We start from the raw sequence: 24,734 nt of genomic DNA, 5'->3' as shown, positions 1-24,734 counted from the left end.
GAAAGACATACATTTCGTTACCCCTGGTTTCTCTTACGCCTGTCGTCATTTAATTTAGAAAATTAAATTAATAGCAGCTTATTTTTATCACATAATTTAATGGGAAACTAATAAATCTTTTTGAAGTTCCTTGCCAGTACCATTCAACCTTTTGTACCAGTCTTCGTAAATTGTACCTACAACAAAAGTTGGAATGATTTGCCAGCCAATATCAGTGTTTCCATATTTCCATCAGGATCTTTTAGGAGCAGATTGAATAGGCTAATACCTCTTTAAAGCCCGCTAGACACCTTCAGTTTTAACTGCACAGTTGAAATATACAATGACGACGTGTGTAGGCAAAAAAAATTAAATGACAATTAAAATGTTACTTACACACATCAGTTTTAACTGTACAGTTTGACCGTTCAGTTAAAACTGAAGGTGTTTAGGACTTAACAGGTGGCGATAGTTTATTCATTAAAAATTGCTATTCATGATAAACAAGTTCCGTAAACAGTAAGACTATACACCCTAAGCTGACAAACGTCGTCGGTGTACCGCTGACATGCGATACTTTTGGTGGTTGTCGTTTTTTCAACATCTGTGCCACATTTTTAATTAGGGGAATGTTATTCTAAATGAAAAAAACGAGAACACTTTTAACATTTATTATTATCAACAAACAACATCACCGAATCAAAGAATTATTAATAAAATTAGCATATAAATTTATATTTCTCTCCATCAGAGCGAGACGAACGGAAAACTACTGAATGGACTTTTACATAGTTTTAATTACATGGCGTAGAAATTCAGTAGTGATGTTTAAATATATTGAGAGTTTAATTAAAAAGTTTTACAACTAACGCCTATGAAGTATAGAATTTTTTATGACAGTTCATATCACACTTATTTGACATGTGTGTTGTAGGGAGGGACATAGTGCACAACGAAGTACTGTGAACTACCGGAATTGTAAAAAAATTATCAAACAGCTTAACACTATAATTTAAGCATTCTTATTACTGCCAGAATTTCTTAAAATGTTAGGTCTTTATCGCACAATTAATTGTTAAAAAACCATTTACATTAATTACAATTTTATTGTTTGTCAACACTTTATTTTTGGTTAAAAGTTTTTTCTTTGTTTGAATTTGAAAAATAAATGAGAAATAGAAAGAATAGAAATATAGAAATAATCGGTTTTATCTCAAAACGGATAAATTACAATATGTATTATCCGTATGATGACATGTCTTAATCCTTCTTTCTTAAACGTGCGCTGGATATTTCGATGGATTGTAGCCAGTGACGAATTTCCTCAGGACATTCCGGCTTGCTGTCCGCACCGGGAATATCTTTGAATAACCTCGCAGCGTCCACGTCCAAAAGGTTTTGACGTGACAAAACAATAGCACGGACGAATCCGTCGTTTGTCGTGATGAACTTTTGCTCTATGAAAAGTGTTTTGTCCTCCCAATAAACCAGCTGCAACGAAATACCTATATCCATTAAACTGATTAAAAAGCGACTTCTTAGCTCATATGTAGTCCGGTATAAGTTTGCGTGATGGAAGGCGACCATGATTTGACAATTCAATAACTTTAAATGTATTCATTGTATATATAGGTAGAACTTTTTAACAGTTAGACATTCTGCTAATCAGAATATTCAATGTTCGAATATATTTACAGCAAAATAAAGGGGCTAAGCCAAAGGTTACATTATATCCAAGCATGTATTGACGTAAGTATTTTTATGTACGGTCTACACAACTTGTTTCAGAGATTATAAGGTGATAAACAGGCAAGCAGCCACTAAAATTTTCCGAAAGACGTGACCGCTGTCTGTAGACAGGCACTTGCCTATCTATGGGCAGCGGTCACGTCGCAAGTTTAATTACAGAGAAGGTAACGCACAGAAAGAGGATCACTTCCCCTTCCTAATCTTTCCTTGTACAAAAAGGGTGGAATAGAAAAGAGGACTAAAATTAGGCCTCCGGCACGCACACTTGTCATGCGAAACCTGGAATTACTTACGCATCACGCCTTGTTTGTGTGTGGTCGTGGTATTTATTGCACCGAGAGAGCGGGCCCATTTTTGTAAAAAATATTGCTACGAGATCTACCACAGTCAAAACCTTTTTCCGGCTTTCATGAAACTCTCGCTCTCACAGTTCTTTGATTTCATAGAGAATGTTTATGTTATTATAGATTTTTCTTTAAGAACTATTAAGAGTCTGAATGTAGCACTACATTAAATTACCATCCGTCCATGGGCATCATTTCATCTATTCGCCTGCCTCCCCTAGACATAGCATAGATAGTCAGCTGGTGACGCCCATACATCTTTCGCCAATCCAACTAATCATTAAAATAATTCTAAAAATATATAGCTCAGTTACCTTAGTTTCAACTTTGTAGAAGGAAAATATCGGTATAGTTCTTCTGTAGCGTATACTAGATGCACCCTGTAACGCGTGACCATTGGCTGCTTTGATGTTGTCGTAAATGCCAGTTCTATCATAAAAGTGGAACCTGGCAAAGTCCAGCTCTCGCACGTAGCGGGCGTTGTTCATGTGCTTTAAGAATATATCCACATCTTGTGTTGTACAAAAACCTGGAAATTAAAGAATATCGATTTTGCATCATACTGACAACAGAGTAATGCTATTCACGTGTATGTAAGTTTTTATGATTGTAGGTTTGCATGTATACGTTAATTCCAGTGTGACATATATCCTAAATGACTATGCCGATCTTGACGAGTGGTGTTTTATTCGATTAGTATTCTTTCCCTGACAAGAATTAACCAAAATATCTTAAATAACTATTTAATTATTTTACTTAGTTAATTTTTTATTATATACATACTCGTATCTTTAATTGCTTTAAATTAATTGCAGGATTAACTCCTTGACAATATTAGACATTTAAAATTACAAATACCCTACACACAGTTTAAATATGTATAAAAAGAATTTATTAATAATAAGCATCTAGAAACATAATCTTGGTATTACCGTTAACTTACCGTAAATTGTTGTTGTATCGTTGATACCACATCTCTTTTGAAACAATCTTCCTGTTAATATTGTGAACGCGATTCTAAGAAAATAATTAACATCCCACAATATATACGCAAGTGCAACTAATGCAAGTATCACACAAAACATTTTTTTTAATTGTACGACGAACAAAACAAGCGTTGTAGTGTCCAGGTGATAACTGATTTTACTGTGATGTTGTGTTAATTTACTGCGGAAACGACTCGATGACGTACAGCTACCTTCTGGCCTCTCTCAATGTCGATGAACTTGTTTACCGTCAAGAAGTTAGTCACAGAATGCATCGTCAGGTGTAATGCTACATTGTTTTATGAAGAACCATACCATACTTTATGCTATACGTTTCCTATAAGAATTTGCAGGATAAACAAGGAGATCATTTATGGATTACACAATTATTAACGACCCTATATGCCTTTACTAACAACGATAATCTTGATAATGTTTATAAGGAAGTAATTTTCGAATTGTTTCAAATAATTTTAGTATTAAATTGTTATTTACCAAATCACTATTTTAAAATCTGTTAACTAAGACTAGCGGTATAAGTCAACACAAGTGTGACCTAAAAGCTCCTAAAGCGAAAGCGACTCTAGACTAAATGCATCGGAACTTTTACATATAATGATATATTTAATATCTAAATATGTTTATATGTATTTTAAATTACTCGTAATATTTTGTAATTAGTTGTAATTTTAATACTCTTGATAAATTATGCACGCTTAATAACCGAAGTAGTAGCAATTTAAATGTTTATTCACACAAAGGACACACAATAAAACATTCAAATCATTAAAATAATATATGTAGTATGATGGTAAGTGTCAGTGTCACCACATGTTGACTTTAATACAATTTAAATGTACACTTATATATATATATATCTTTAGATGGTATTCCTCAATTTGGTGCTAGATATTTCCTGGCTGTTTAACCAGCTTTTAATATACTCAGGACAGGTGGGCTTGCTGTGCGATCCTGGTAAATCTTTCAATAGGAGTTTGGTAGTGGAAACATCTGTATTTCTTATGGCGTACTGACGGGATACCAGAAGAGAACGCACTTCATTGTCACGTACTGTCACTACTTCGTGTTCGAAAAATAAGGAACGATCGTCCCAATATACCAACTGCAACAAAATGTTGTAAATCAAATAAAGATTGGGGTCCCAAATAAATTTTTAGTATCATCTCCTCCACAAAAATTCTTCAGTATTAAATATTATTACTACTAACTTCATAATCATTATTGTAGCATATCTCTAACCTATTATGTTCGGCCTTAAAACGAACAAAATATTTTATGCTTCGGGATAAAACGACGGGGACTAGCCACTGCGGCGATTCTAACTTATAACAGTGATAGACGCCAACCATAACAACATCTGTTGCACGAATTGGTCGGTTCACTCGGTGCAATACCACGACCAAACAGAAGACTGGCGTCAAGTGGAAGTAATTCTGCGTTTAGTCAGATGAGAATGCATTACGGTGACAAAAATTTTGTCCTCTTTCCCTTCCTACCCTTTTGTTATGAAGAAAGGATGGTTAGATTTAATGGAAGAGGGAACTTATAAAAAGGTGAAATATTCTCTTTCTGAGCGTCTCCTACTCCGTCGATTAAAGGTAGGCAACGCATCTGCAATAACAGATGTCTAAGGGCAGCGGTCGTTTCGCCATTTCGGTGAATTCAGGTGGCCGCATGCTCGATTGTCATCTTATAATAAAACTAGTTGTCGCCCGCGACTACGTCTGCGCGGAATAAAAAAAAAAAACTTAATTAGTAACCTATGGATTCTTCCAGACTATGTTCTATATATGTGCCGAATTTCATCAAGATCCGTTGAGCCGTTACGGAGACACCTTCAAACAAACATCCATCCATCCATTTTAACATTTGCATTTATATTATTAGTAAGATAAAATAAAAAATCGATGAAAAGTGTGAATCTACCTTAGTGTTAATTTTATAAATTGCGAAAAGTGGTATAGGCGACAATGTCACAGTCAACGTAGATCCCTGAAGCGAATGAATATCCAGCTTACAACTTCGCTGGTAAATTCCCGTCTGATCGTAAAAGTGGTAACGTGCAAAATCCAAGTCTCTTACAAGTCTCGCTAGGCGTAAATTTTCAAACCAAATGTCGCAGTCTTGTAATGTACACATCCCTGGAATCGGATAAACTATTAGATAGAAAGAAACGATTTAAAAATCATCAAATCGGTGTAATAAAATGTGCATATAAAAATAAATTAAAATATACGAAACTAAGAATATTCTTTTTTAGGGAAACAACAAAATTCAGATAATTAACCTTTAAATTAAGGTCATCAGTTTACTTAAATGTTTCATTTAATAAAAAATAAAAATATACATGTTATTATTTCTTACCGTACACTGTTGTGACGTCAGTAAGTGTAGGATATTTTTTAATCCGAATCATTCTGCTCATAAAAACCGTAAACAACGTCCGCACAAAATAATTAACATCGCAGATCATGTAAAATATTATTAACAGAATTAAAAACAAAGGAATCATATTAACAACCTGTAAACTGTAATCAATTAAGAACGATATTTTTAAAAATAACTCGCACTAATTTGTTGGTTAGAATTATATTCTCGTCAACAGCTTGTGTTAAATGTGAATAAAACTGTGACCTTCTAGACAACGCATTGTATTTTAATGAACCCTACATACTAACTTTCATACCTAAATTCGACGACGACAGTATACTGTGAATAAATTATTAAAAGATTCTTTTGGAACACGCATATTTTTTACGTTAGTGTTTAGAAATAATTTCCCATCTTGGGTGGCGTGGACTAAAAAAATAAAATTGCCCCTATTTTTGTCTACTCGATTCTTTAATGTTAGAAATAACTAAAAAAGGTCTTAATCTAAAACTAAAGATATCGGTTTTACAGGAATTGTATAAATATTTACAGGTTCCGGATTTTAAAAACATCAGCCGACTCTGAAAGATGAATTGATAAAAAATAACCACAATTCATGCACTGTATAAGCCAATTTGTTCCTAAACCCTCTTTTCCCATGTTTACTTATTGTATTATAAATAAGTGGGTGTCCTTTTCATCTTTGTTTAAGAGAATTGTTTCGTATTTGTTACTGTCTGTGATAATAGCTCCTGGCCGTGTGCAGGGATGCCCGCTCTGTTTTCTTAAATAATTAACTATTTCTTATATTTACTCTCCCGCCTACGTGATTTAATGTTAACTATTTTGATTCAATATAGCTTAAATGATCTTTTACTTTCTTGTTGCCTACCAAACCAAACTAGGTTCCTCTATGCTATTCACACTATGCGAAAGAAAACATGCAAAGCAAAAGATCATATTAAAAGCGTGTTGGATATATTTGATACTGATTTTGGGTGTTTTAGAAATTGCAATATGCTCGCTGATAAATTAAAAGGAATTAGGATGATAAAAAATAACCTCCATTTAATATTACTCAAATTATTTTTATTGCAATGAACTGATTATCCTTTAACAAATTCTTTGGCATTAAAATATCACAAGTGAGATAATTATCAATTTAAATATTAATTATGTACAAATAAAAGCTTAAAAGCTAGTTTATAAAAAATATAGAACATTAAAAGATAGACATGACAGAAGTGAAAACGTTAGAGAAAACGGAAGACGGAATAAGGAAAAGGACAGGATAAAGTGGAAGAAGAACGAATATTAATGGCGATTACATTGTCTGCAATCAGGGGAGCATGGGTTACACGGAGTTTGCGGTCCATGAGGATGCTGTAAAGGAAACAATAGCGGAGTGCTCAGAGCGGGCAACGCTGGTAATGGCACCAGCCAATCGGAGCCGCAGACTCGGCCCATCACTAGAGCAGGCAGTAAAGGTGCCCGGGGACCGACGGGACGGAACGCAGACCATCTAGATTCAACTTCCTCCGAACTTGATACTGAAGTTTCGAAACTAGTACTAGATCCAGCGTTGGGTGACGCGATTTTCTCCTGTTGGCCCTATGAAAACATATTTATTATGGTTTCGAATTAAGTTCGAGTAAACTGCGTGAAAACTAATTGCATCATAAAATTTTCAAGGAGGAAAAAAGCGTTACAGTATAGGAGTACTTCATTTTACAATATGTTGCATACGATCAGTTTTTAAATTAATGATGGATAAAATTAGTTGATAACCCAACAAAAAAACCTGCGACTGTAAATTACATAAAACCAAACACAATCATTAGTAATAAATTTACAAATATAATTTTTACAAATATACTCACATGAATGGCATTGCAGTGCTCAACGGCCCGCAGCAAGTCGTGATTGCAACGTCGCAGAACCAATTCTAATACAGATCGCTTTTTGCCCGGGAACAACTTCCTCAGCATCTCTATACCCGCCGTACTGACTGTACCTTCGCTCTCTGATGTATCTTCATTTTGAACACTAATATAGAAAAAATATAGGAATCAGCACAAAATCTGTAGCAATTTAACAGTAACAGATATTTATCTCGGATTCCAGGAAATTGAATGCACATAATCTTATTTCAACTACGATTTCTTTTTTACCATAATAATTACCGTGGTCTGGCTGCTAGAGCACTGCCGGCGGAGTCTGGGGACGCGCAGTCTGGCAAAGAGTCACTCGTCTCGCTGTCGATGTGAATAGGCTGCGGCCAATGGATGTTAATTATGTATTAGTGTTATTTTCATTAAAATATATTTTTATTACTGATAGTACTATATAGGTAATAGTACAAGGATATAAGTATGTTTTGCCATAATAATAATCCTGTAACTTACAGTTTGGTCTTCATGTGCGGAATCGGGTTCAGGTCCAGGACTTGGACAGGGGCCGGTGACTCGCATACCGTAGATCCTCCCCGGTGGTAATGTCTCCAAAGCTGTGCCACTCTCCACTGAAGCTAAATGCAACGCTATTTTATCTTCCGCCGCCTGTTGTCTCTTTAGTGCAACCTGGTAAAATGCTTTGAATGTAGATTTTCTTTTATAGAGAAAGGCTGCGAAATAACCTGATCATTCGCAGCAGCTATTGAAATTTCCTACTGCTCAAAATATGTAGAAGAAAAATATTACCAAAGACAGAGATATCAGTGCACACACATGGATAGAAAAGTTAATTTGTAGCCTATGTGATCATCCGGACTGTGTTCTACATCTATACCATATTTCATCGAGATCCATGCAGCCGTTCTGAAGATTTCTTGTAACAAACATCCATCCATCCATCCATTTAAGCATTCCCATTTGTAATATTAGTAAGATTTATTAGAAAATGATTAAAGAAAAAACGCGTTGCTACAAAAAATTATGAAAAAAGTGGACCTAAATCAATGAAAAAGACTTAAATTCTCGCAAAGAAAATTTCACGCAATTTTCAGCGCTCAAAATCAAAAAAATCTGATCTCTACAAGTTTCCTTACACCGGACAGTGAGTGATAGGTAATTTGATCTAGATAAACTAATTTAGCGGAAAATCAATGACAAACAGGCGATATTTGTGTTTGCGGTAAGCGGTCACCCCGGGGAGCGCCGCAGCCCGGGGCTCGCGCCTGCTTGCCTAATTGACAAAATAAATAAAACTCGATCCCAACTCCAATCAAATAACAACTAGACTTGGACGGAATACCAATACGTTTTCTTCTACTAACAAAAGAATAAGTTCAAACTGAAGTCAGCTATTCTATATATTCTTTTTTGTAAGTGCAAGGAATTTGCGGCTCGGATAAGAAATTGCTTGATTATTAAGTACCTATAAAAGTCATTTCAAAAACTTTAATAAACAGATAATTCCTATTACAAAAATAGAACGTTTCAACTTAAAACAACAAATCAAACATATGTTTTAAAAACACAATTGATCTTTACACGTGTAATTCGATATTGAGTTGAAGAGTATATGAAAATGAATGGATCAGCGCTTCCTCAGGATGAAAGTGGTGGGACATCGAGACCAGAGAGCGGGAACGATGAACGATGCATTACTGTACAAACCGATCGATGTTTCATCCGGCGTCTGCGGTAAACACGTGCCACTTGTTCAAATAAACCGAACGCATTAGCCGGTCTCGATTTCACTACATTAAAACACATTAACGCCTTTACATTGCATGTTATTTCTGTAATAGGAAGAAGTATTGGTTCCAAATTATTCGAATTTCGAACTATTGTTTTTTTTTTTCGGTTCATAAGAGAAGAACGGAAACGAACGGTTCACCTGATGCTAAAAATATTGATGTTACCTATAAAAATTCAATTTAAATTTGACGCCGATCATATTTTAACTTTTTGAAGTCGAAAACCAAAAGAAGAAAACTTTATGTCTCAAAAAAGCCCAAGGTGAATATGTAAGAAAATATAGTGCAAATTTAATCTTACTAATGCTGTAAGAAATATAATGGAATTCTCTAAAAACTACACTAATTAGTTAAAAACAGCTAATCACATGTGGGTGAGTTTCCACAGCAGTCACGTAAAAACACATATTGCTATCTTTGTTTTAATTTTTTTCAGACAAATAAGTTGTGTGATGGAAGATCGTTGGTTTCTGAGACCGAAATCCCTGTATAAAAATATTGTTATTTCTGTTGTGTCAAATATGATGAGAGGGATGTCGGTAAGTTTTATGCAGGTCTCAGAAACCAACGAAGAGTGATTTTATAAAAATCTTTCGGCAGTTGTAATGTCACGACCAAACAAAAAATACATGATTTTTTAATCGTTTAGCGAAGATTTACCTGTGCAGCCATAATCCGCTGCCTCTCCTTGATGAGACCACACTTGGGGCACTGGCAGTGGCGGTACGCGCAGGCCTTTTTGTGGCCGCGCAGGCTGGAGATGAGCCCGTGGTTCCTGCACCGAGCGCACTTCGGCACCCGCGCTCTGCTACTGTTCATCGTCCTTTTTCTTACCTAAACAAATCTAAATAGAAAAAAAATGCTTTAACTTTTTAATTTAGTGCGATAGCATAGCCCAAAAAAGTTAGATCAAAGGGTCAACAGACAAGAAACCTGAGAAGGTGGGGAACCTGGGAAGCTATATTTTTATAGTAGGAAGTAGCATATAATTCATCTGATGTTAACTGACAATATTATAAAGCAACCAAATTAATCAGAAGCCTTGGCACTTTTTTGTTAGGTTTGTTAGACAAGTGAGGGTAAGGTAAATATTGTTGGTAAAAATGGTTGTCCGATAAGTTCGTGCCGATTTTTGATAGGTAGCGGTAAAAGAGACCAAAATATATTATAACTACCGAAAACACATGCGCACATATTTGAAAAAAAGATAACTTGAGCCATAAAAATGTTTGGTTACGATTCCTTAATTTTCATAAGTTTTCTACGCCTTAAAACATGACACTAAGTGAAGTGCATTATAGTCGTTTTTGCTTTCCTTTTTCTGAAAAAGCAAAACTACCACACAATCAGCAAATAAGATATACGTTGTTTATTATAAATGTCTTGTAGCCGAAAAAAAAAACAATTTGAAATGATTACCTAGGTTTAAAGCTTAAAATTTCGTTATCGTGATGATTAGTGTAGGGGACGAAAAAACTGCGAGGTTCTGGCTGCATGGAAGATGAAGAAATTAATAAAGTTACATGGAGGTTGTGAAACAGAATAGTACATAATAATTTAATACAAGATTACATAAATTTAAAAGGGCTAGACTTTAATATTCTTAAGCAATCGGCACGAATTTTTAGGACAATCATAGAAGGGGTAGAATTTAAGGATACGGAGATTTGATCTGAATTATTTTGTGTTTAGTATTGGATTTCTTTTGTATTAGCTACAGATTTAGAAGTAATCTTGTTCTACGACATAAGCTCCTCAACAAAAAACTAGCCTACGTTTACCGTAGTTTACGTTTGTAATTAGCTCGGTCAAAATGAAAACTTGTAGCGATTTTGATTATTCTGCAATAGCGGCCATTTTATCTTGTTTTTCTTCAGAGATGAAAAGTAAATGACTCACTTTTAATTTATTGAAGTTATCACATACACCTCGTTTAAAATTCTCACAATTTTATACTCCACATAAAATGCAATGCAATATCATTAATGTCGTTTTAAATACTTATTTCAAATTAATAACAACTTTCAACCGCCCACACAACATTCCGCCTTGAAACTAATACCGATGAAAAAGTCGAGTGATTCTCACTACACGAAATACTAAGCTGATAGGCGTTACAATATCCCTTGTACTGTATCATAATAAAACTTGAACATAAACCGAAAGCTCTAAGAAATAGAGTCAAAGTTTCCGATCGAGCGAAACATTCCCCAGCATCCCGTATCCCTGTCCGCCCACAGGAGCTATCGCCCAATCGCGGACGACCACTATCCCGATTGGTTACAATGCATAGAAAATATCTTGCTAGATGCTCTTAGCTCCTGTTTCAATAAAACAAACAATTCACTATGTATACTTTGTATGTCTATGCTACATATATCTATTTAAAGTGTATTTCGCAAAGCTTTTAAAACTGTGAAATAGAAGACACGGTTACTTGCCAAAATTTTTATAGTTTCGAATTTGTAATTGAAATTCATTTTCACGTCCATCTTGCTTCTGGGTGTCACTTCGGATATTACAATAGCGTTTCTGTCTTGATTATAACAGTGATTTAATATGACCACTAGTAACATTTATTTGTATACTATCAGTTTTATACAAATCTCAATAAAACTGATAAAGCTCGAGTAGACTTGATCATATCACCATTTTACTCCACTTGTATTGTGGCTCATTGAAAACTTTTCTTGAAGGAACCTAAAATTCATAGTTTTGGAAATACGTACAATAAATTACACAGTTAATTCACCAGAGCCTCATTCCTTTGTCCATTGATTTCTTGTTAGAAAAAATAACAAAAATAGCCTATATTTAGCCAGTCGCGACTTTCCTTAAAGCGCACCGAATTAATTTCTTTCGCCATATTTGATTTAGTCAAGTAGAACTCTAAATTCGCCGTTTAACTTTGTCTCCTTGAAAATCTTATGTTCAACTTATGTAAGACAGTTTATAATGCGATCTTTATGTTCGTGATGCGATAATTGCACGGTTTGTTCATATTGGGAGGAGAAATTAACTTCTAGATTATGATACATTAACTACTGCATTAGTGTTAGTATTAGTATTAAGAAAGGCAAATGTAATTTAATACATATTTTTATGTATTAGGATATAGCAACTTAATCAATTATGTTTAAAATAATAAAAAAACCATTTTTGCTATAATTCATTTAATTACTTTATTACTTCAATACATAGAACTTTTTCTTCTAATTCTTAGATTTCTTTTTTTCATGTTGTTTTGCAGCTTTCTTTTTCATAATCTGCAATCTCTTGTCAGCGGTTATTATATTGATATTAGGTGTAACCATCTTGGATGGTGATGACGATGCAGAGCTGCTCGAGGATATCTTGACTGGGGTAGTGGATCCAGAAGCATGCGAAGGTGATTTAGAAGATGTTGACGTCTTGCCAGAATACCCAGCGGCAAACCCTTGAGATGAAAGACATGATGCACATTGCCATCCTGTTCCCATGTCATTGTCGCTTATAACTGGCTTGTGACAATCCTGCAAATATTGAATATAAATGTTATTGTAGTTCTGTTAAACAAAACATTTTTGAGAGGACAAATATAGGTAAAAAAGCAAATCTTGTTCCTGGTAATTAATAAATAACCATAAGCATGATAGTGATACCAAAAATTTGAGTGCTATATCATTACTATGTAAAATTGTAATGTTACTTTCCTAGATATTATTATCCTCCATAATTCTCTACATAATAAATTGCAACAACAAGAAATTTATGTTAGTCTATGATGTTATGTCTACTATTACAAAGATAGAATATGTAAACAGAATTGAATATTATTTGTTTATGCTCACCTGATGATAGAGGGCATGGCACGCGTCACATTCAACCAAACGGTTACCAGCCTGTACTGCAATCTGCCTACACACAGCGCAAGTTAAATCCTCTTCCAAGAGGTTAAATGCCAATTCTCCATCCATTACGGAACCGTCATCTTCGCGTTCCGGTATTTGAATCTGTTGTGGACTTTGGTGAGGTATAGGAACCGTTCTAGATTTGTCACTCTTATGCTTAGATCGTGATGTTGATTCCATTTTCTCTTCAGCCAAATATTTCTTAGGTAACACGTTACCAAGCGTTTTCGAGCTGCCGTAAATTTGTGTGAGAACATCATCAAAGGTTAATCTAAGCTGTTCTGTTGAATCTGGCGCGCTTGAGTGCAAATATTTCAGACAAAGTTTAATGGATGGATCAAGATCTATGGAAGTCATTTTTTACTTAATTCTTAAAAGAAGATACAATATACAGTTTCCTAGATTGCTTATTTATACATTATATATGACAGCAAAAACAGAAACTAAACGCAATGAAACCAATTCAATATGAAATGCTTGAATTTGAAACCACTTAAAATTGTTCAAAGTTGATACCAAATACCAAAAAGTATGTCAAATGTCAATGTCACGTTAGTCGTGACAAGAGTAGACAGCAAAGAAATGACAAGATACAAAAGTACATTTAGGTTGAATTACATAAAAACAATTTTAATAAGAGAAGCAGTTGAGCATTATGTTGTACTATATAGTTGCTTAATTTATATTTTTTTGGTTTTTCAAGCCGCCACTTCTTGTTAGTCCACCAATCCCCCTGAAGTATAGACGTATAAAAACAGTGCAAAGTTGAGGTTCACATATGTTGACACTTGACCATAGATAAGTACTCTACTTTGTGCAGTTGACAAGTTGAAAATTGACAATGACGTTAACACCTGGTTCGATTTCAAACTGACAAAAACATGTAGATTTGAATAACAATAAGTCACAAATATCAACTTTTGATAGTTATAAGTAATTTAATAATTTTACAAGTTGCGTTTATTCAAAACATTGTGAATTAGTTTTGACATGAACATTATTAACTTCCTTGATTTCCGAAGATTCCAAATGAAGAACATTTGGATCTATATTTTACTATTTTGTTTAAAATGTAACAGCTGTGTTACACAAAAAGGACCGGATCCGTGGGACTATGAAAGTCATCGTTTGCCCCCACAATTTTCAGAGAATATACCTCCAGATCTTCGACACGTTCCGAAGAAAATCGTAAATACAGAAAGCAATGTTGGAATGAGCGAATGGTTTTTCAAACGTATTCTAGTCACAGTTTTAAAAGGTGGTCAAGTAAAGGTTTGGTAATTTTTCTATTCAATATTACATACTCAGCTCAATAATTAATATTAGATAATTTATATAAGATAATTTATAGGAAAATGAAGATAAAACAGTAGATGTGGCTTTGCAAATGAAATTTAATGAAGAACAATGGGCATTACTAAATCAATACACAATATCAGACAAGCAACTGACTGAAGATAACTTCAGACGCACAATAGGATACATAGAAAATTCAATTTACAAACCGTCCATAACAGAAAAGGTTGTGATGGCATGGAATGAGTATATACAAATTTATTTAAGTCAATATCGAGTAAGTATAGCTTTTCTTAAGACATTAAATAGTTCTTGTGACTTAATAATTACAAAAAAATAAGGAAACCTATCAAAATATTTGAATGTTTTTGTAGGTTGAAATAACTTGGGTTCTTGGATTGTTGTCAGTCAAACTTGCAATGATTTGGCTTCTAAAAAGGATGTCACATCAACATATGATGATTATTTTATTTGCTACACTCTATTTATATGAAGTATTTGTATCTTATAAGGTAGGTAAATACTTATCTCTCTATGTAGAACTTAATGTTTGATCTTTTTTTGACAAGTTTCTATTTCTAGAAGAATATTTTTTACAAAGTAAGCTTGTAACACCTTCATGATATTTTTTAAATAATATTACAAAAACTTAGAGTATATTTTTTCATTAGGGCAGTTCTAAAAATATTGTACTTTTTGTAGGAAGCGGAAAAGCAAGATTTGGAGCGATTCCTATCTGCTATTAATAAATGCAAATGGTACTTCTGGTCATCAGACTGTGATGTGCCGCCACCTGATCCACTGATGTTCTTGAAACATATGAACCCTTTGAAGATTGGAATTAGAATATTTACCACATTGATCACTGAACCAATGTTAATAATAAGTGATAACATTAAAACAATTATTCATGGTATCACAGGTAAATTTAAAAAAAGTTTTAAGATCATCATGACTTATTTTAGGATGGATTATGAATTTTTAAATTTATCCATTTTATCTACATACATAAAAATTGATGTTTGTATGTTCATGCCCTATGTATTTCTAAACAATTGCACAGATTGAAATTTTGATTTAATATGCTTAGGATCTCGAAGAAAGTTTGGGATCTAAGTATAAATGCAAATGAAATTATTTCAGTTTTAATGAAACTTTTTCCTTGCATTATGACAGTCTTTTTACTTTATAAAAGGCATGTCAGGTTCAACTACTAGAGTAGTAATCTTCGCTGTTTATATTCATGGTTGTTTCGTTTTTCAGATGGGCTATGGTTTCCATTGGATAAAATAATGTTTGGCATGTTAATAATTATCTTCAACACATTATTGATCTTCCTCTTGATAATGGTAATCTTTAATTACATACTAAATATACCATTCAATCTCAGTTTTCTGGGCTTGATAAATATCGGGTTGAAGTCACGGAATAGGTTTTCTGTAAATACTAACGAAGGGACATTAAAAATTGACGATGGTGATAGAATAAGTGGACCAAGACTGGACAGATTGTTAGATATTTGTTCCCGAGCTCTTTCAACACAACACAGTGAAGTTTCACAAAATGGTAATGCTAAGTTGCAAATAAAATCAGGTAGTTCAACATTAAGAAGATCTGCTAGTACTGGAAGATTACCTAGTTTACAAACAGAATGGCTAAGTAATAATAGACTGGCTATTGAAGACAATGTTAAGAAAAATAACATCAGACAACGGAATAAAAAGGGAACAGATGGTAGTGGTGATGCTTAGTATTGTAAGCAAATTAATCAGGTTAGAATCTGAAACTAGTTGAACCTAACACTGGACTAACTGTGTGAGTATAGCTGTTTTTTAGGTTATATTGCTTCACAAAAGATTAATTAATTTTATGTGCCATTATAAGACTTAAACATTATCATTTGATATACAAAGTGAGAACTAAATTTAACTTTAACATAGATAACAACAACATAGATAACTTTAACAACTAGATATTAGGTATCTAGTTGTTTTGGCACAAATATGAGTCTTTTTATGTAAGTAAAACTACAGTCTAATTTAGGATTAATATAAGGAAATGAGCTGAAATCATGTATGCATATTTTTTCTTCTGTAAAAAGTCAGTTTTATTTAAAATTTTAATATTTTCGTTACTTTGTAAATATATGAATTTTGTAATTAACTGTGATATAATTTTTATACACAAATATTGTAGCCTTGATCAAACTATAATTATTTTATATACAATGTGTACACAACATTTACCTCATGTGAAATGTGTAATTGTACTTTTACCCGTTTTGTGTAAGAATTGTATTTAATAGTGATGTGTTTTATCAATCGGAAGTGTACAATGTTATTCTTATCTAACGTAAATGAATGCATTAGAATTCAAGGCTTACTTTTGTCCCACTTTCTTAATTTCACATAATTATTTTGTTAATTTATTCTGATACTTTGTTTTTTTCTTCTTTATTTTTTAATCAAGTTGTAATCAAAAATAATATGTATATATTAAGGAATTAGAATTAAAATGTATGTATATTTATAAATTAATAAAAAGACTAAGTTTTTTTATTTTTTTTTTATTTGTGATGCTTTAGTAAGAAGTGTTTTAAGACAAATTAAAAAATATAATAATTGGAGTAATCAGTTCAAATTTAAGAAGCATTATTACAATAAAAAATATTACAACAGTATCTATATTAAGCAAAATCTAACCTTAAACCCAACACTTACAATCTATAGTGCTATTGGTCGTAACATTTTTGCAATATCCCACAGTATTTTCTCGTAAGTTATGATACACTTGTTGAGTTATTAAAGTAATAAGAATAATTAGATTAAATTTATTGAAGATAAACATAGTCCTATGCATCCACAACCACATATAATGGGGTTTCATCTCGTAGTTAAATAATATAGATGACGTTGCGAGTACCTATGTCCAAATTAAGGATGAGTCAATTTGAGAAGCAAATTTTGTTACCACATAAACATACGTTATCGGATTTCGTTCTCATGTTATTGTGCACACATAGGAATTCATAACAGGATAGATTTTCATACAAGTTATCAAGCCAAATTTAAATTCATACCTTCTTACCCTTCCCATTATTCCCTGGCAAAGATTTTTTTCACCAATAAATCAGACTGATGGAATTCTAAAATTTGTGTACCTTATAATTTATTTCCTGACAATTTATTCATATTAAGTAAAAATATAATAAAGTGCTACAGTAAATTATGTCAAATAGCTTATATTATCTAAGGCGATGATAAAAAAAGATTGAGGTATTTATTATTAATTTAGCTCGAATATGTTTCATACAACCAATCGGTAAATACAAGCTAGTAATAAACCTTACAAGAATTACACCAAAATGTGTTCACGTTATTTTTATTACCAGTAGCAATAAAGCAGTTACTGAATTGTCTTGTAATTAATATTAAAGATAATAATAGACAGGTAAGAAATTACTATTAAACTATATTATTGCATGTTTAGTGTGTTGACACTTTTAAATTTGTATGTTTTGAAAGTGTTTATAAAGTAGATTTGAATACTACACTAGCTAAATTGTTTATTAATATTTCATTTTTTTTTAATTTACCGCCTACCGCCAACAGCGCCTAAATACTGCCTATAGAATCTAAATTTCTATAATTAAGTTCTAACAATCCCACCTTTAATGCATTTCCCCCTCTTTTAAATATCTATTCGATGTTTGTTTCATTTACTTTATCCATTTCTATACAAAAGCCGTATAAAAATATTGCTCGACTTGTTGAAGAAATTAACTTTAGAACCAGATCTTAATTTCGAATTATTAAAAAAAAACTCAATTTGTTAAACATAAGTAAAATAGCTTTTAAAAGGAACAGAAAATGAGACAAAATTAATATTTTTCTTAATCGAAATTTTGAATTTTTTTTAGTTCTAATATTTATAAATGATAAATATATATAGTTTCTGTAATTAATCTATTTTATATAATACTATAGTCAAGTAAGAAGCGAAATAATAGCACAAGCTTCACAACCTTAAATGGATGTAAGACTTATAAAAGAAAAAGACATTTGATTGATATCAAAATTAAAATTAACAAAAGAATACACCTTTCATGTTTATATGAAAATCGCATCGAACTTGGCTTTATTAGTAGCTATAAATATATACTTTTGGCGACTAAAAAACTGGCAACATATACAATGATTCACTGAAATAAATGTTTTAGTGGTAATAGTAATATTTATATTTTAAAATATGTTATGGACCAAATCGACTACATAAAAATAATCTCATGAAACGACTGATCTCTATAAATGGATAGGCTATAAGCCATAGTATTTTGTGCCTATTTGATTTTCGCCATTTTGGCGCAGAAGGTAGACGTCGATAAGGATTTGAAGCAGTAATAAAGATAGTTGCGGATGTTAGGAAATTCAACAAGTGCATTTATATAGGAATAAAGCAAAAGTTGTAATTTCCAAGCAATGACCTATCCATCTATAGATATCAGTGGATTGAACGCATCATGTCATATTTAGCTTACAATAATCGCTATACTAATGAATAAAACTTAAATATATCACATAAAAAAGGAGATCAGTTATATTTTTACGCAAATTAAAAATAATCACTAGATTTACTTTAGCACTCAGAGTCTATACTAGCTGCCCTTTAGTGTAGTTTTATACTAATTCTACACTAAGGCCTCCCTTAGTAACCATTAACTAATTCGACACTTAATAGTCTAAGTTATGGTTTGTCACAACTAAATATGTATAGTTAAATACAATGGCAATGAAAATTTATATTAATAGTCCAAGTCCAACAAGAATATCTGGTCCGCTGAGACATGCACTATGCTGTGGTTCTGTCAGGATATATGTACAACGTAGATCTTTTGAAACTTTTTTGATTGACAGAGGAGCTAGAGGTATCATAATTTATTTTGAGTTAAGTTTACCCGATCAGACAACTTTGTTGGTCTGTACACATTTCACCGGCTGACAATATCATTTTTGGAATGTATATATGTAATTGTTAATACAAACAAGTCTTATTCTGTGATTACATTAAAAGTAAAATTCTTTAAGTAGATTTATTATAATTTCTCATATTCCATTGAATTCGACTATACAACTGATATCTTTCTAATAAAACTTGCACAACTCAACCAATCCAGTATCAATTCACATTACAAACATTTTTTTTTATTTCTTTCCAGCAGTAATTAGTAGTAATTTATTGTCATCTTTATAATTATGTATTTGTATGTGTAACTAACAATAGTTGTATTTTTTTTTGCACTAATAAATACTTTTAGGTCTTATTTAAATTGCTAAATACCTATTGATCACTTGATCCATAACATATTATCTACATGTGATAGATAAATCGTATAAGGCAAATGTGCAAACGCGACCTATGTAAGAAAAAAACAATAAAAAAAAATAGAACGAAAAAAAATAGTTGAAAGTGAAATAGCCCCTTTATTTCAATCTATAACCTTATTTGCTATTAGACATCCAAAAAAAAAAACATATACTTGGTGTCTCATGTGGTAGCCTAAGGCACCTTTATTCAATACTGAATATCATAAAACCTCAAAATTAACAGTAATCGTTATATAATACAATTGAACAATGAAAAACATTTTATTGACTCTAGTAAGCTCACTAAGGCATTTTGTGTGTGGTGACAAAGATTTAAATATATAGATCCTAATACAAAAAAACCTAACAAATTACATTTATGCACTGGTCTTATGATAAAGTAAAACATTGCAATGTGAACATATCTGAGAAGAAATTCAAAAATGTGTGTGAAGTCAACTAACCCATTCTGGGTATAGGTAAGAAAGGTATAATTACCCCTAACATAGGGTGAACAGACAATACAAATAAAAAAAAAAAAATGTGAAAATTTAGAATTTTCAACACAAGACTTCCGTATAAATTAGAATGTTTTGTATAGCGCCTAGGCCTAGGCCTAGTCATGATAATTGGGTTTACAATTATATCATTTTATATGAAACTAATCATTTGTTTCTGAGACCAAAATCCCTGCATAAAACATATCGTCGTCCCTCTCATTATCCATGATAAAACAGAAATAACAATACGTTTTATACAGATTTTTTCGTGTCATAAACCAATAATAAGGGATCTATATATTTAACTCTCTGTGTAACGGTGAAAAATCCTTAAACTTTTTCAAATTTACCGGATGCATGTAAACTATTATTGTAATACAATATTCAATGATTTCACTCAACAACAAATACAGCCAATTAGGATATTGATGACGTAAGCAGAACAACTGTAACTTTTTAATTATAATTTTTAATCAAAAGAACAGTGACCACTTTTTCACAAACGCACTGATGTTTGTGGAAAAGTGGTCATTGTTCTCTTTACAATCTGTTTGTAAAGGGTTTACTGACGTCATCAATATTTGTCACATAAAAAGGACCTTTATTATATAAAATATGTGTAAATAAAAATAAACGTAAGGTAACATTACATTGATCAACATCAAACAACATTGGTCCAGTTATAACAATTCAATGTTTAACAATTAATTCAATCTTTTACATTCTAAATGGTCACAAATTCCAATAAGCTAAAAAGGTTAATTATTCATTAAAAAACAAAATTCAAACAAAACAATAAATAAAACTTCAAACATAAATAAATGTGTTTTGATGCATTTTAATATTTACTATACATTAATAATGAAGCACTTAATGCACATAAAACTTTACCTACATACTAGTTAAATATAACCAACCTCACTATAACTTGTTCACGCGACAATGGCAAAGGACTGACTAGATAAAATGTTAAACTATGGACAATACTAATTGGATATGTAAGTGAATGATATCAAATAAAGTGCATTATGAACTAGCGACAGCTACTCATTTACATAATTACTAACTTATAATTAATAATGTTAAATAAAATAATGATTTACTTAGCTTAAGTCCGCTATATATTAAGCCTTTTAAAGTAATGTCATTGTGAGACGGTTAAATGCTAAATTATTGAAGCAAGAAATTTTTTTCACACATTAAAATCAAGAATGGAAGGATAATAAAAATGAATGAAGTTTTATTAAAAACCTATAATAAAAGACAAGTACTATCGTCATCACAAACATATATTGGTATATAAACAAAATAGACACATTAAATTTAAAAAAAAAATTAGCTACATTTTAAAATGTATACTATATTTTTCATCAAAGAACAACTATTGTTTTACAACATGTACTGCTACAAACTGCTTTCTAATTTGGCACATACCCATTATCTTTTCTCACAATGACACTACCGGAGAACAATGTATAAAAATAAACAAAAGCAACAATAAAAATTGGACATATTACTGTACAGCACTGAAGTCTAGTCTAGAAATTATTTTAACAACTACTTTTTATATGAATATTGGGTAAATTTTTCAACAATAAATATCAGAATCATTCTTATCAAATTACATAATTATTCTCTTGCATATTCATGTAAAAACAACTAGGCATCAAGTATTTTGAACTTCATACTAAAGTATGCAAAAATTTAGATGAATGCAGCAATATTTTTCACATAATTATTAAAAATATCGATATTAATTAGCGTACAATTGAATAACAGCGTCCTATAGACTGTTCGTTGTATTTTAACATTCATGGAATGATTTCACATCCATATAATGTTGCATCAGTCAATATTTGATAACTAGTGTAAATAAAACAATATTAATATTAGCAAAATATACACATTTTGATGAAGGTGACTGTTAAAGTCCATTATAATGAAAATTAAGTCTAAGGCATATTGATATTATCACTACTTATTTAAATGCATTTTATTAAATCCGTGATAATTTCTCCCGGGATAAATTTAATGACTAGAATCAAAACTAGAGGGTTAACAATACAGTTGATAACATAATAAGTGACAAGAAAATTAATACATACCTCACTTATTAGTTCACAACTGTCACCATTAAAGAGTGCTTTAGTACATCAAAATGGTTGTCTTCTGTATTACATAACATGACACTTCTCCCTGCCACTGGCCGATGGTTCTCCCCCCTCCTTTACTATCTTGTCCTTTTTCTTTTTGCCTTTACCATCAACTTGAAGCGACACATTTCTATTTTTCTCCATGTTGAGAAGTTCCTACAATAGACAAATGTCAAAATTAAATGTATTTATTATTGTTTACTGAACTTATCACATTTTAAGTACTAAATTTCACTACAACATACAAAGTAGTAATTTTTTTCGTAAACGTTAATATTTGTGAATATTATTGTAATAAATGTAAAATTGTGATAGATATAGTAAAAAAATAGTGCATAAATTATATTTCTAAATTATTATATTGCATGTCCTACCTGGAATAACTGTGTAACATTGTGATTAGTTTTAGCAGAGGTTTCCATGAATGATACACCCCATGTCTGAGCTTGTGCTTGGCCTTCTGCAGCTGAAACCTCTCTAATCTCCGGACTCTCATCACATTTATTGCCCGCCAACATAACTGGAATGTTTGGTAACTCAGTGCCTTTTATTTCTTTTATTGTCTGCCATATTGGCTTTAGTTCTTCTAGGGATTGTCGACTGCTTACTGAATATACTAAAATAAATGCATGGCCCTGAAAATGTACAAATAAAATACATTATGGTATAGTATAAATTATGATGTAATTACATATGTATCTTTTTTTTTTTTTAAAAAAAGAAACATTCTTTACAGAGCATTGAACAATGAAATTTCAAAAACAAAGGCTATTTAAGACATTATATAATTTTGACAAAGACAAAATATAAGCACATAGATGTATATTACCTTGCTAATAGATAATCTCTGCATGGCAGGAAATTGATGAGATCCTGTAGTATCAGTTATTTGTAGTGTACATATTGTTTTATTGCTGCTGATAACCTGGAAAAAAGAATAATCAATATATTTTTTTAATATGTAAATATTGTAAGTACTAAAATTACAGCCAAGATAAATATATATCCATATACATTATTAATGTAATGAATTGGAATACCGCCAAGTCTAGCAGGATATTTGGCAGCTAGAACACCATCTCAAGAATGGGAATCATAAATTACAGTATAACAAAAGACAACTTAATAATACATGATCTTAACTTATGCAGCATCTTTTACAGTAGATCTTTTTAGATTAGTAATAACTTACTATTTCATAACATTGAAAAAGATTAGATTCACTACTGCAACATTTAGTCATATAGCTTATCCATTATAGCACCATAATAGTGTTTTTGTAAAATTTTCAAGATCTATGGAAGCAATGAATAAACTTTAACTAACAATAATTCTTGTCGTTTTTATTCAATCGTTAAAAATACAAAAGATCAGAAGAAATGTTTTTAAAAACAAAATACAACTTATGCAAACTCAAAATTTATATTCCTATTGGATTATTCAAGGAAAATTCTAACCTGTCTGTAAGTGTCTTCTATTGTAGGTATATAGGACTCCCTAAAGGTGCCTTTTACAAAACGTAATACCAGGGAACTCTTTCCTACACCACCTGCACCAAAAACTACAACACGATAATCATTGCTTTGCTCCGGCATCACTAATTTTTGCAAAACCTTTTCGAAAAATCAATCCACAAGATTACAGAACTATGCTTTTATAACAAGATTTTACAGCATTTTTAGAGTTTATTACAATTTGTGATGTATAGTAGTTTGTTTTTATTGTTACTATGCACGGCGATAAAACGTAAAGATAAAATAAATGCACATTATTGGACTTTTTTAGATTCACAACGCCCAACCAAACCAACACAAAACTATGACACAAAGTGGCGAAGTGACGAATCGGCGAATAGCAGAAACCAGAAATTGGTAGAAACCGAATTCAAAACGAATAGAGAATCGAATATGTTCGCGGGAACCGGGACCAATGTGTCAAACTCAAAAGTCTCAAAATAAAAGTTATATCAAAATAAATATCCCACAACATGTAAGGCATTAACCCTTTCCACTCCAATGTCGAGTGTCACTCGACACTAATTTTGCTCCAATAGCTCCACTGTCGAGTGATACTCGACATGGTGTAATTACCTCTTTTTCGGAAAATTTTAAAACAGGAGGGATTTTTGTTACTAAAATGATTGAATCACGAATGAATTAAACATATTCTAGAATCGTAAGATACTATAATTCAATTAAATTTTTTCGATGCTACATAATAAAACTAGTTGTTATCGCACCGTTATATGTTCGCGTCGTAAACAACTTCTCTCGTACTCAAGTGGTGGAGAAAACTATTTTTCTGGGGGCTAGAGGTCTCTGTTATAAATTCATATGTGTTGTGTAAGAAATGAAAAAGTAGCAATGAGTCAAAGAAGTACAGA

General features: G+C 31.9%; 6 protein-coding genes across 7 annotated transcripts; 1 reads left to right on the top strand and 5 right to left on the bottom strand.

Annotated features, from left to right (window-relative positions):
• Positions 1 to 1,116: 1,116 nt before the first annotated feature.
• Positions 1,117 to 3,272, bottom strand: LOC106714879 (protein THEM6). Its single transcript, XM_014507998.2, has 3 exons — positions 3,016 to 3,272; positions 2,387 to 2,601; positions 1,117 to 1,470 (listed from the first exon to the last, which is right to left on the bottom strand). Exons 1-3 carry the CDS (start codon positions 3,155 to 3,157, stop codon positions 1,240 to 1,242), a joined length of 588 nt encoding a protein of 195 aa, XP_014363484.1. The 5' UTR covers positions 3,158 to 3,272; the 3' UTR covers positions 1,117 to 1,239.
• A 666-nt stretch (positions 3,273 to 3,938) lies between these two features.
• LOC106714781 (protein THEM6-like) lies at positions 3,939 to 5,604 on the bottom strand. Its single transcript, XM_014507885.2, has 3 exons — positions 5,444 to 5,604; positions 5,006 to 5,220; positions 3,939 to 4,181 (listed from the first exon to the last, which is right to left on the bottom strand). The coding sequence occupies exons 1-3, from the start codon at positions 5,589 to 5,591 to the stop codon at positions 3,939 to 3,941; spliced, it is 606 nt and encodes a 201-aa protein (XP_014363371.1). The 5' UTR covers positions 5,592 to 5,604.
• A 1,142-nt stretch (positions 5,605 to 6,746) lies between these two features.
• LOC106715014 (doublesex- and mab-3-related transcription factor dmd-4) lies at positions 6,747 to 11,095 on the bottom strand. The gene is made up of 6 exons (XM_045678252.1): positions 11,049 to 11,095; positions 9,810 to 9,993; positions 7,855 to 8,028; positions 7,633 to 7,721; positions 7,330 to 7,495; positions 6,747 to 7,060 (listed from the first exon to the last, which is right to left on the bottom strand). Exons 2-6 carry the CDS (start codon positions 9,966 to 9,968, stop codon positions 6,764 to 6,766), a joined length of 885 nt encoding a protein of 294 aa, XP_045534208.1. The 5' UTR covers positions 9,969 to 9,993; positions 11,049 to 11,095; the 3' UTR covers positions 6,747 to 6,763.
• Positions 11,096 to 12,343: 1,248 nt separating this feature from the next.
• On the bottom strand, positions 12,344 to 13,535 carry LOC106715015 (integrator complex subunit 12). The gene is made up of 2 exons (XM_014508199.2): positions 12,980 to 13,535; positions 12,344 to 12,661 (listed from the first exon to the last, which is right to left on the bottom strand). Exons 1-2 carry the CDS (start codon positions 13,394 to 13,396, stop codon positions 12,362 to 12,364), a joined length of 717 nt encoding a protein of 238 aa, XP_014363685.1. The 5' UTR covers positions 13,397 to 13,535; the 3' UTR covers positions 12,344 to 12,361.
• A 219-nt stretch (positions 13,536 to 13,754) lies between these two features.
• Positions 13,755 to 16,260, top strand: LOC106715013. Its single transcript, XM_014508197.2, has 5 exons — positions 13,755 to 14,311; positions 14,391 to 14,612; positions 14,710 to 14,847; positions 15,038 to 15,257; positions 15,599 to 16,260. The coding sequence occupies exons 1-5, from the start codon at positions 14,030 to 14,032 to the stop codon at positions 16,084 to 16,086; spliced, it is 1,350 nt and encodes a 449-aa protein (XP_014363683.2). The 5' UTR covers positions 13,755 to 14,029; the 3' UTR covers positions 16,087 to 16,260.
• A 5,637-nt stretch (positions 16,261 to 21,897) lies between these two features.
• LOC106715016 (GTP-binding protein Di-Ras2) lies at positions 21,898 to 24,251 on the bottom strand. Of its 2 annotated transcripts, none has more exons than XM_014508201.2 (4): positions 23,544 to 23,624; positions 23,181 to 23,276; positions 22,726 to 22,986; positions 21,898 to 22,507 (listed from the first exon to the last, which is right to left on the bottom strand). In XM_014508201.2, exons 1-4 carry the CDS (start codon positions 23,592 to 23,594, stop codon positions 22,373 to 22,375), a joined length of 543 nt encoding a protein of 180 aa, XP_014363687.1. In that variant the 5' UTR covers positions 23,595 to 23,624; the 3' UTR covers positions 21,898 to 22,372. The 2 variants fall into 2 exon arrangements, with proteins under 2 accessions (XP_014363687.1, XP_014363686.1); XM_014508200.2 differs by lacking the exon at positions 23,544 to 23,624 and adding an exon at positions 23,809 to 24,251 and having other exon boundaries at positions 21,899 to 22,507.
• Positions 24,252 to 24,734: the final 483 nt, after the last annotated feature.

This window comes from Papilio machaon, chromosome 6 (genome assembly GCF_912999745.1).
Source record: "Papilio machaon chromosome 6, ilPapMach1.1, whole genome shotgun sequence".
In the NCBI taxonomy this organism is placed as follows: domain Eukaryota; kingdom Metazoa; phylum Arthropoda; class Insecta; order Lepidoptera; family Papilionidae; genus Papilio; species Papilio machaon.
The sequence above is the reverse complement of the archived record's forward strand: the minus strand, read 5'-3'. Positions and strand labels throughout refer to the sequence as shown.

Bases quoted from the DNA above. Each gene is read 5' to 3' on its own strand.
- LOC106714879 (XM_014507998.2), bottom strand. From the start codon at position 3,157: ATGTTTTGTGTGATACTTGCATTAGTTGCACTTGCGTATATATTGTGG. The intron at 2,602-3,015 runs GTAAGTTAACGG...TTTAATTTCCAG, and splicing joins CGATACAACAACAATTTACG to GTTTTTGTACAACACAAGAT. The intron at 1,471-2,386 runs GTAACTGAGCTA...ATTTCGTTGCAG, and splicing joins TCTACAAAGTTGAAACTAAG to CTGGTTTATTGGGAGGACAA.
- LOC106714781 (XM_014507885.2), bottom strand. From the start codon at position 5,591: ATGATTCCTTTGTTTTTAATTCTGTTAATAATATTTTACATGATCTGC. The intron at 5,221-5,443 runs GTAAGAAATAAT...ATCCGATTCCAG, and splicing joins TGACGTCACAACAGTGTACG to GGATGTGTACATTACAAGAC. The intron at 4,182-5,005 runs GTAGATTCACAC...ATTTTGTTGCAG, and splicing joins TTTATAAAATTAACACTAAG to TTGGTATATTGGGACGATCG.
- LOC106715015 (XM_014508199.2), bottom strand. From the start codon at position 13,396: ATGACTTCCATAGATCTTGATCCATCCATTAAACTTTGTCTGAAATAT. The intron at 12,662-12,979 runs GTGAGCATAAAC...CAATATTTGCAG, and splicing joins GCCATGCCCTCTATCATCAG to GATTGTCACAAGCCAGTTAT.
- LOC106715013 (XM_014508197.2), top strand. From the start codon at position 14,030: ATGAACATTATTAACTTCCTTGATTTCCGAAGATTCCAAATGAAGAAC. The intron at 14,312-14,390 runs GTTTGGTAATTT...GATAATTTATAG, and splicing joins TAAAAGGTGGTCAAGTAAAG to GAAAATGAAGATAAAACAGT. The intron at 15,258-15,598 runs GTAAATTTAAAA...TTCGTTTTTCAG, and splicing joins AATTATTCATGGTATCACAG to ATGGGCTATGGTTTCCATTG.
- LOC106715016 (XM_014508200.2), bottom strand. From the start codon at position 23,946: ATGCCGGAGCAAAGCAATGATTATCGTGTTGTAGTTTTTGGTGCAGGT. The intron at 23,277-23,808 runs GTTAGAATTTTC...TCTTTTTTCCAG, and splicing joins TAGAAGACACTTACAGACAG to GTTATCAGCAGCAATAAAAC. The intron at 22,508-22,725 runs GTAGGACATGCA...TGTCTATTGTAG, and splicing joins ATGTTACACAGTTATTCCAG to GAACTTCTCAACATGGAGAA.
- LOC106715014 (XM_045678252.1), bottom strand. From the start codon at position 9,968: ATGAACAGTAGCAGAGCGCGGGTGCCGAAGTGCGCTCGGTGCAGGAAC. The intron at 7,496-7,632 runs GTAATTATTATG...TTTCTATATTAG, and splicing joins GCTCTAGCAGCCAGACCACG to TGTTCAAAATGAAGATACAT. The intron at 7,061-7,329 runs GTGAGTATATTT...ATGTTTTCATAG, and splicing joins AGCACTGCAATGCCATTCAT to GGCCAACAGGAGAAAATCGC.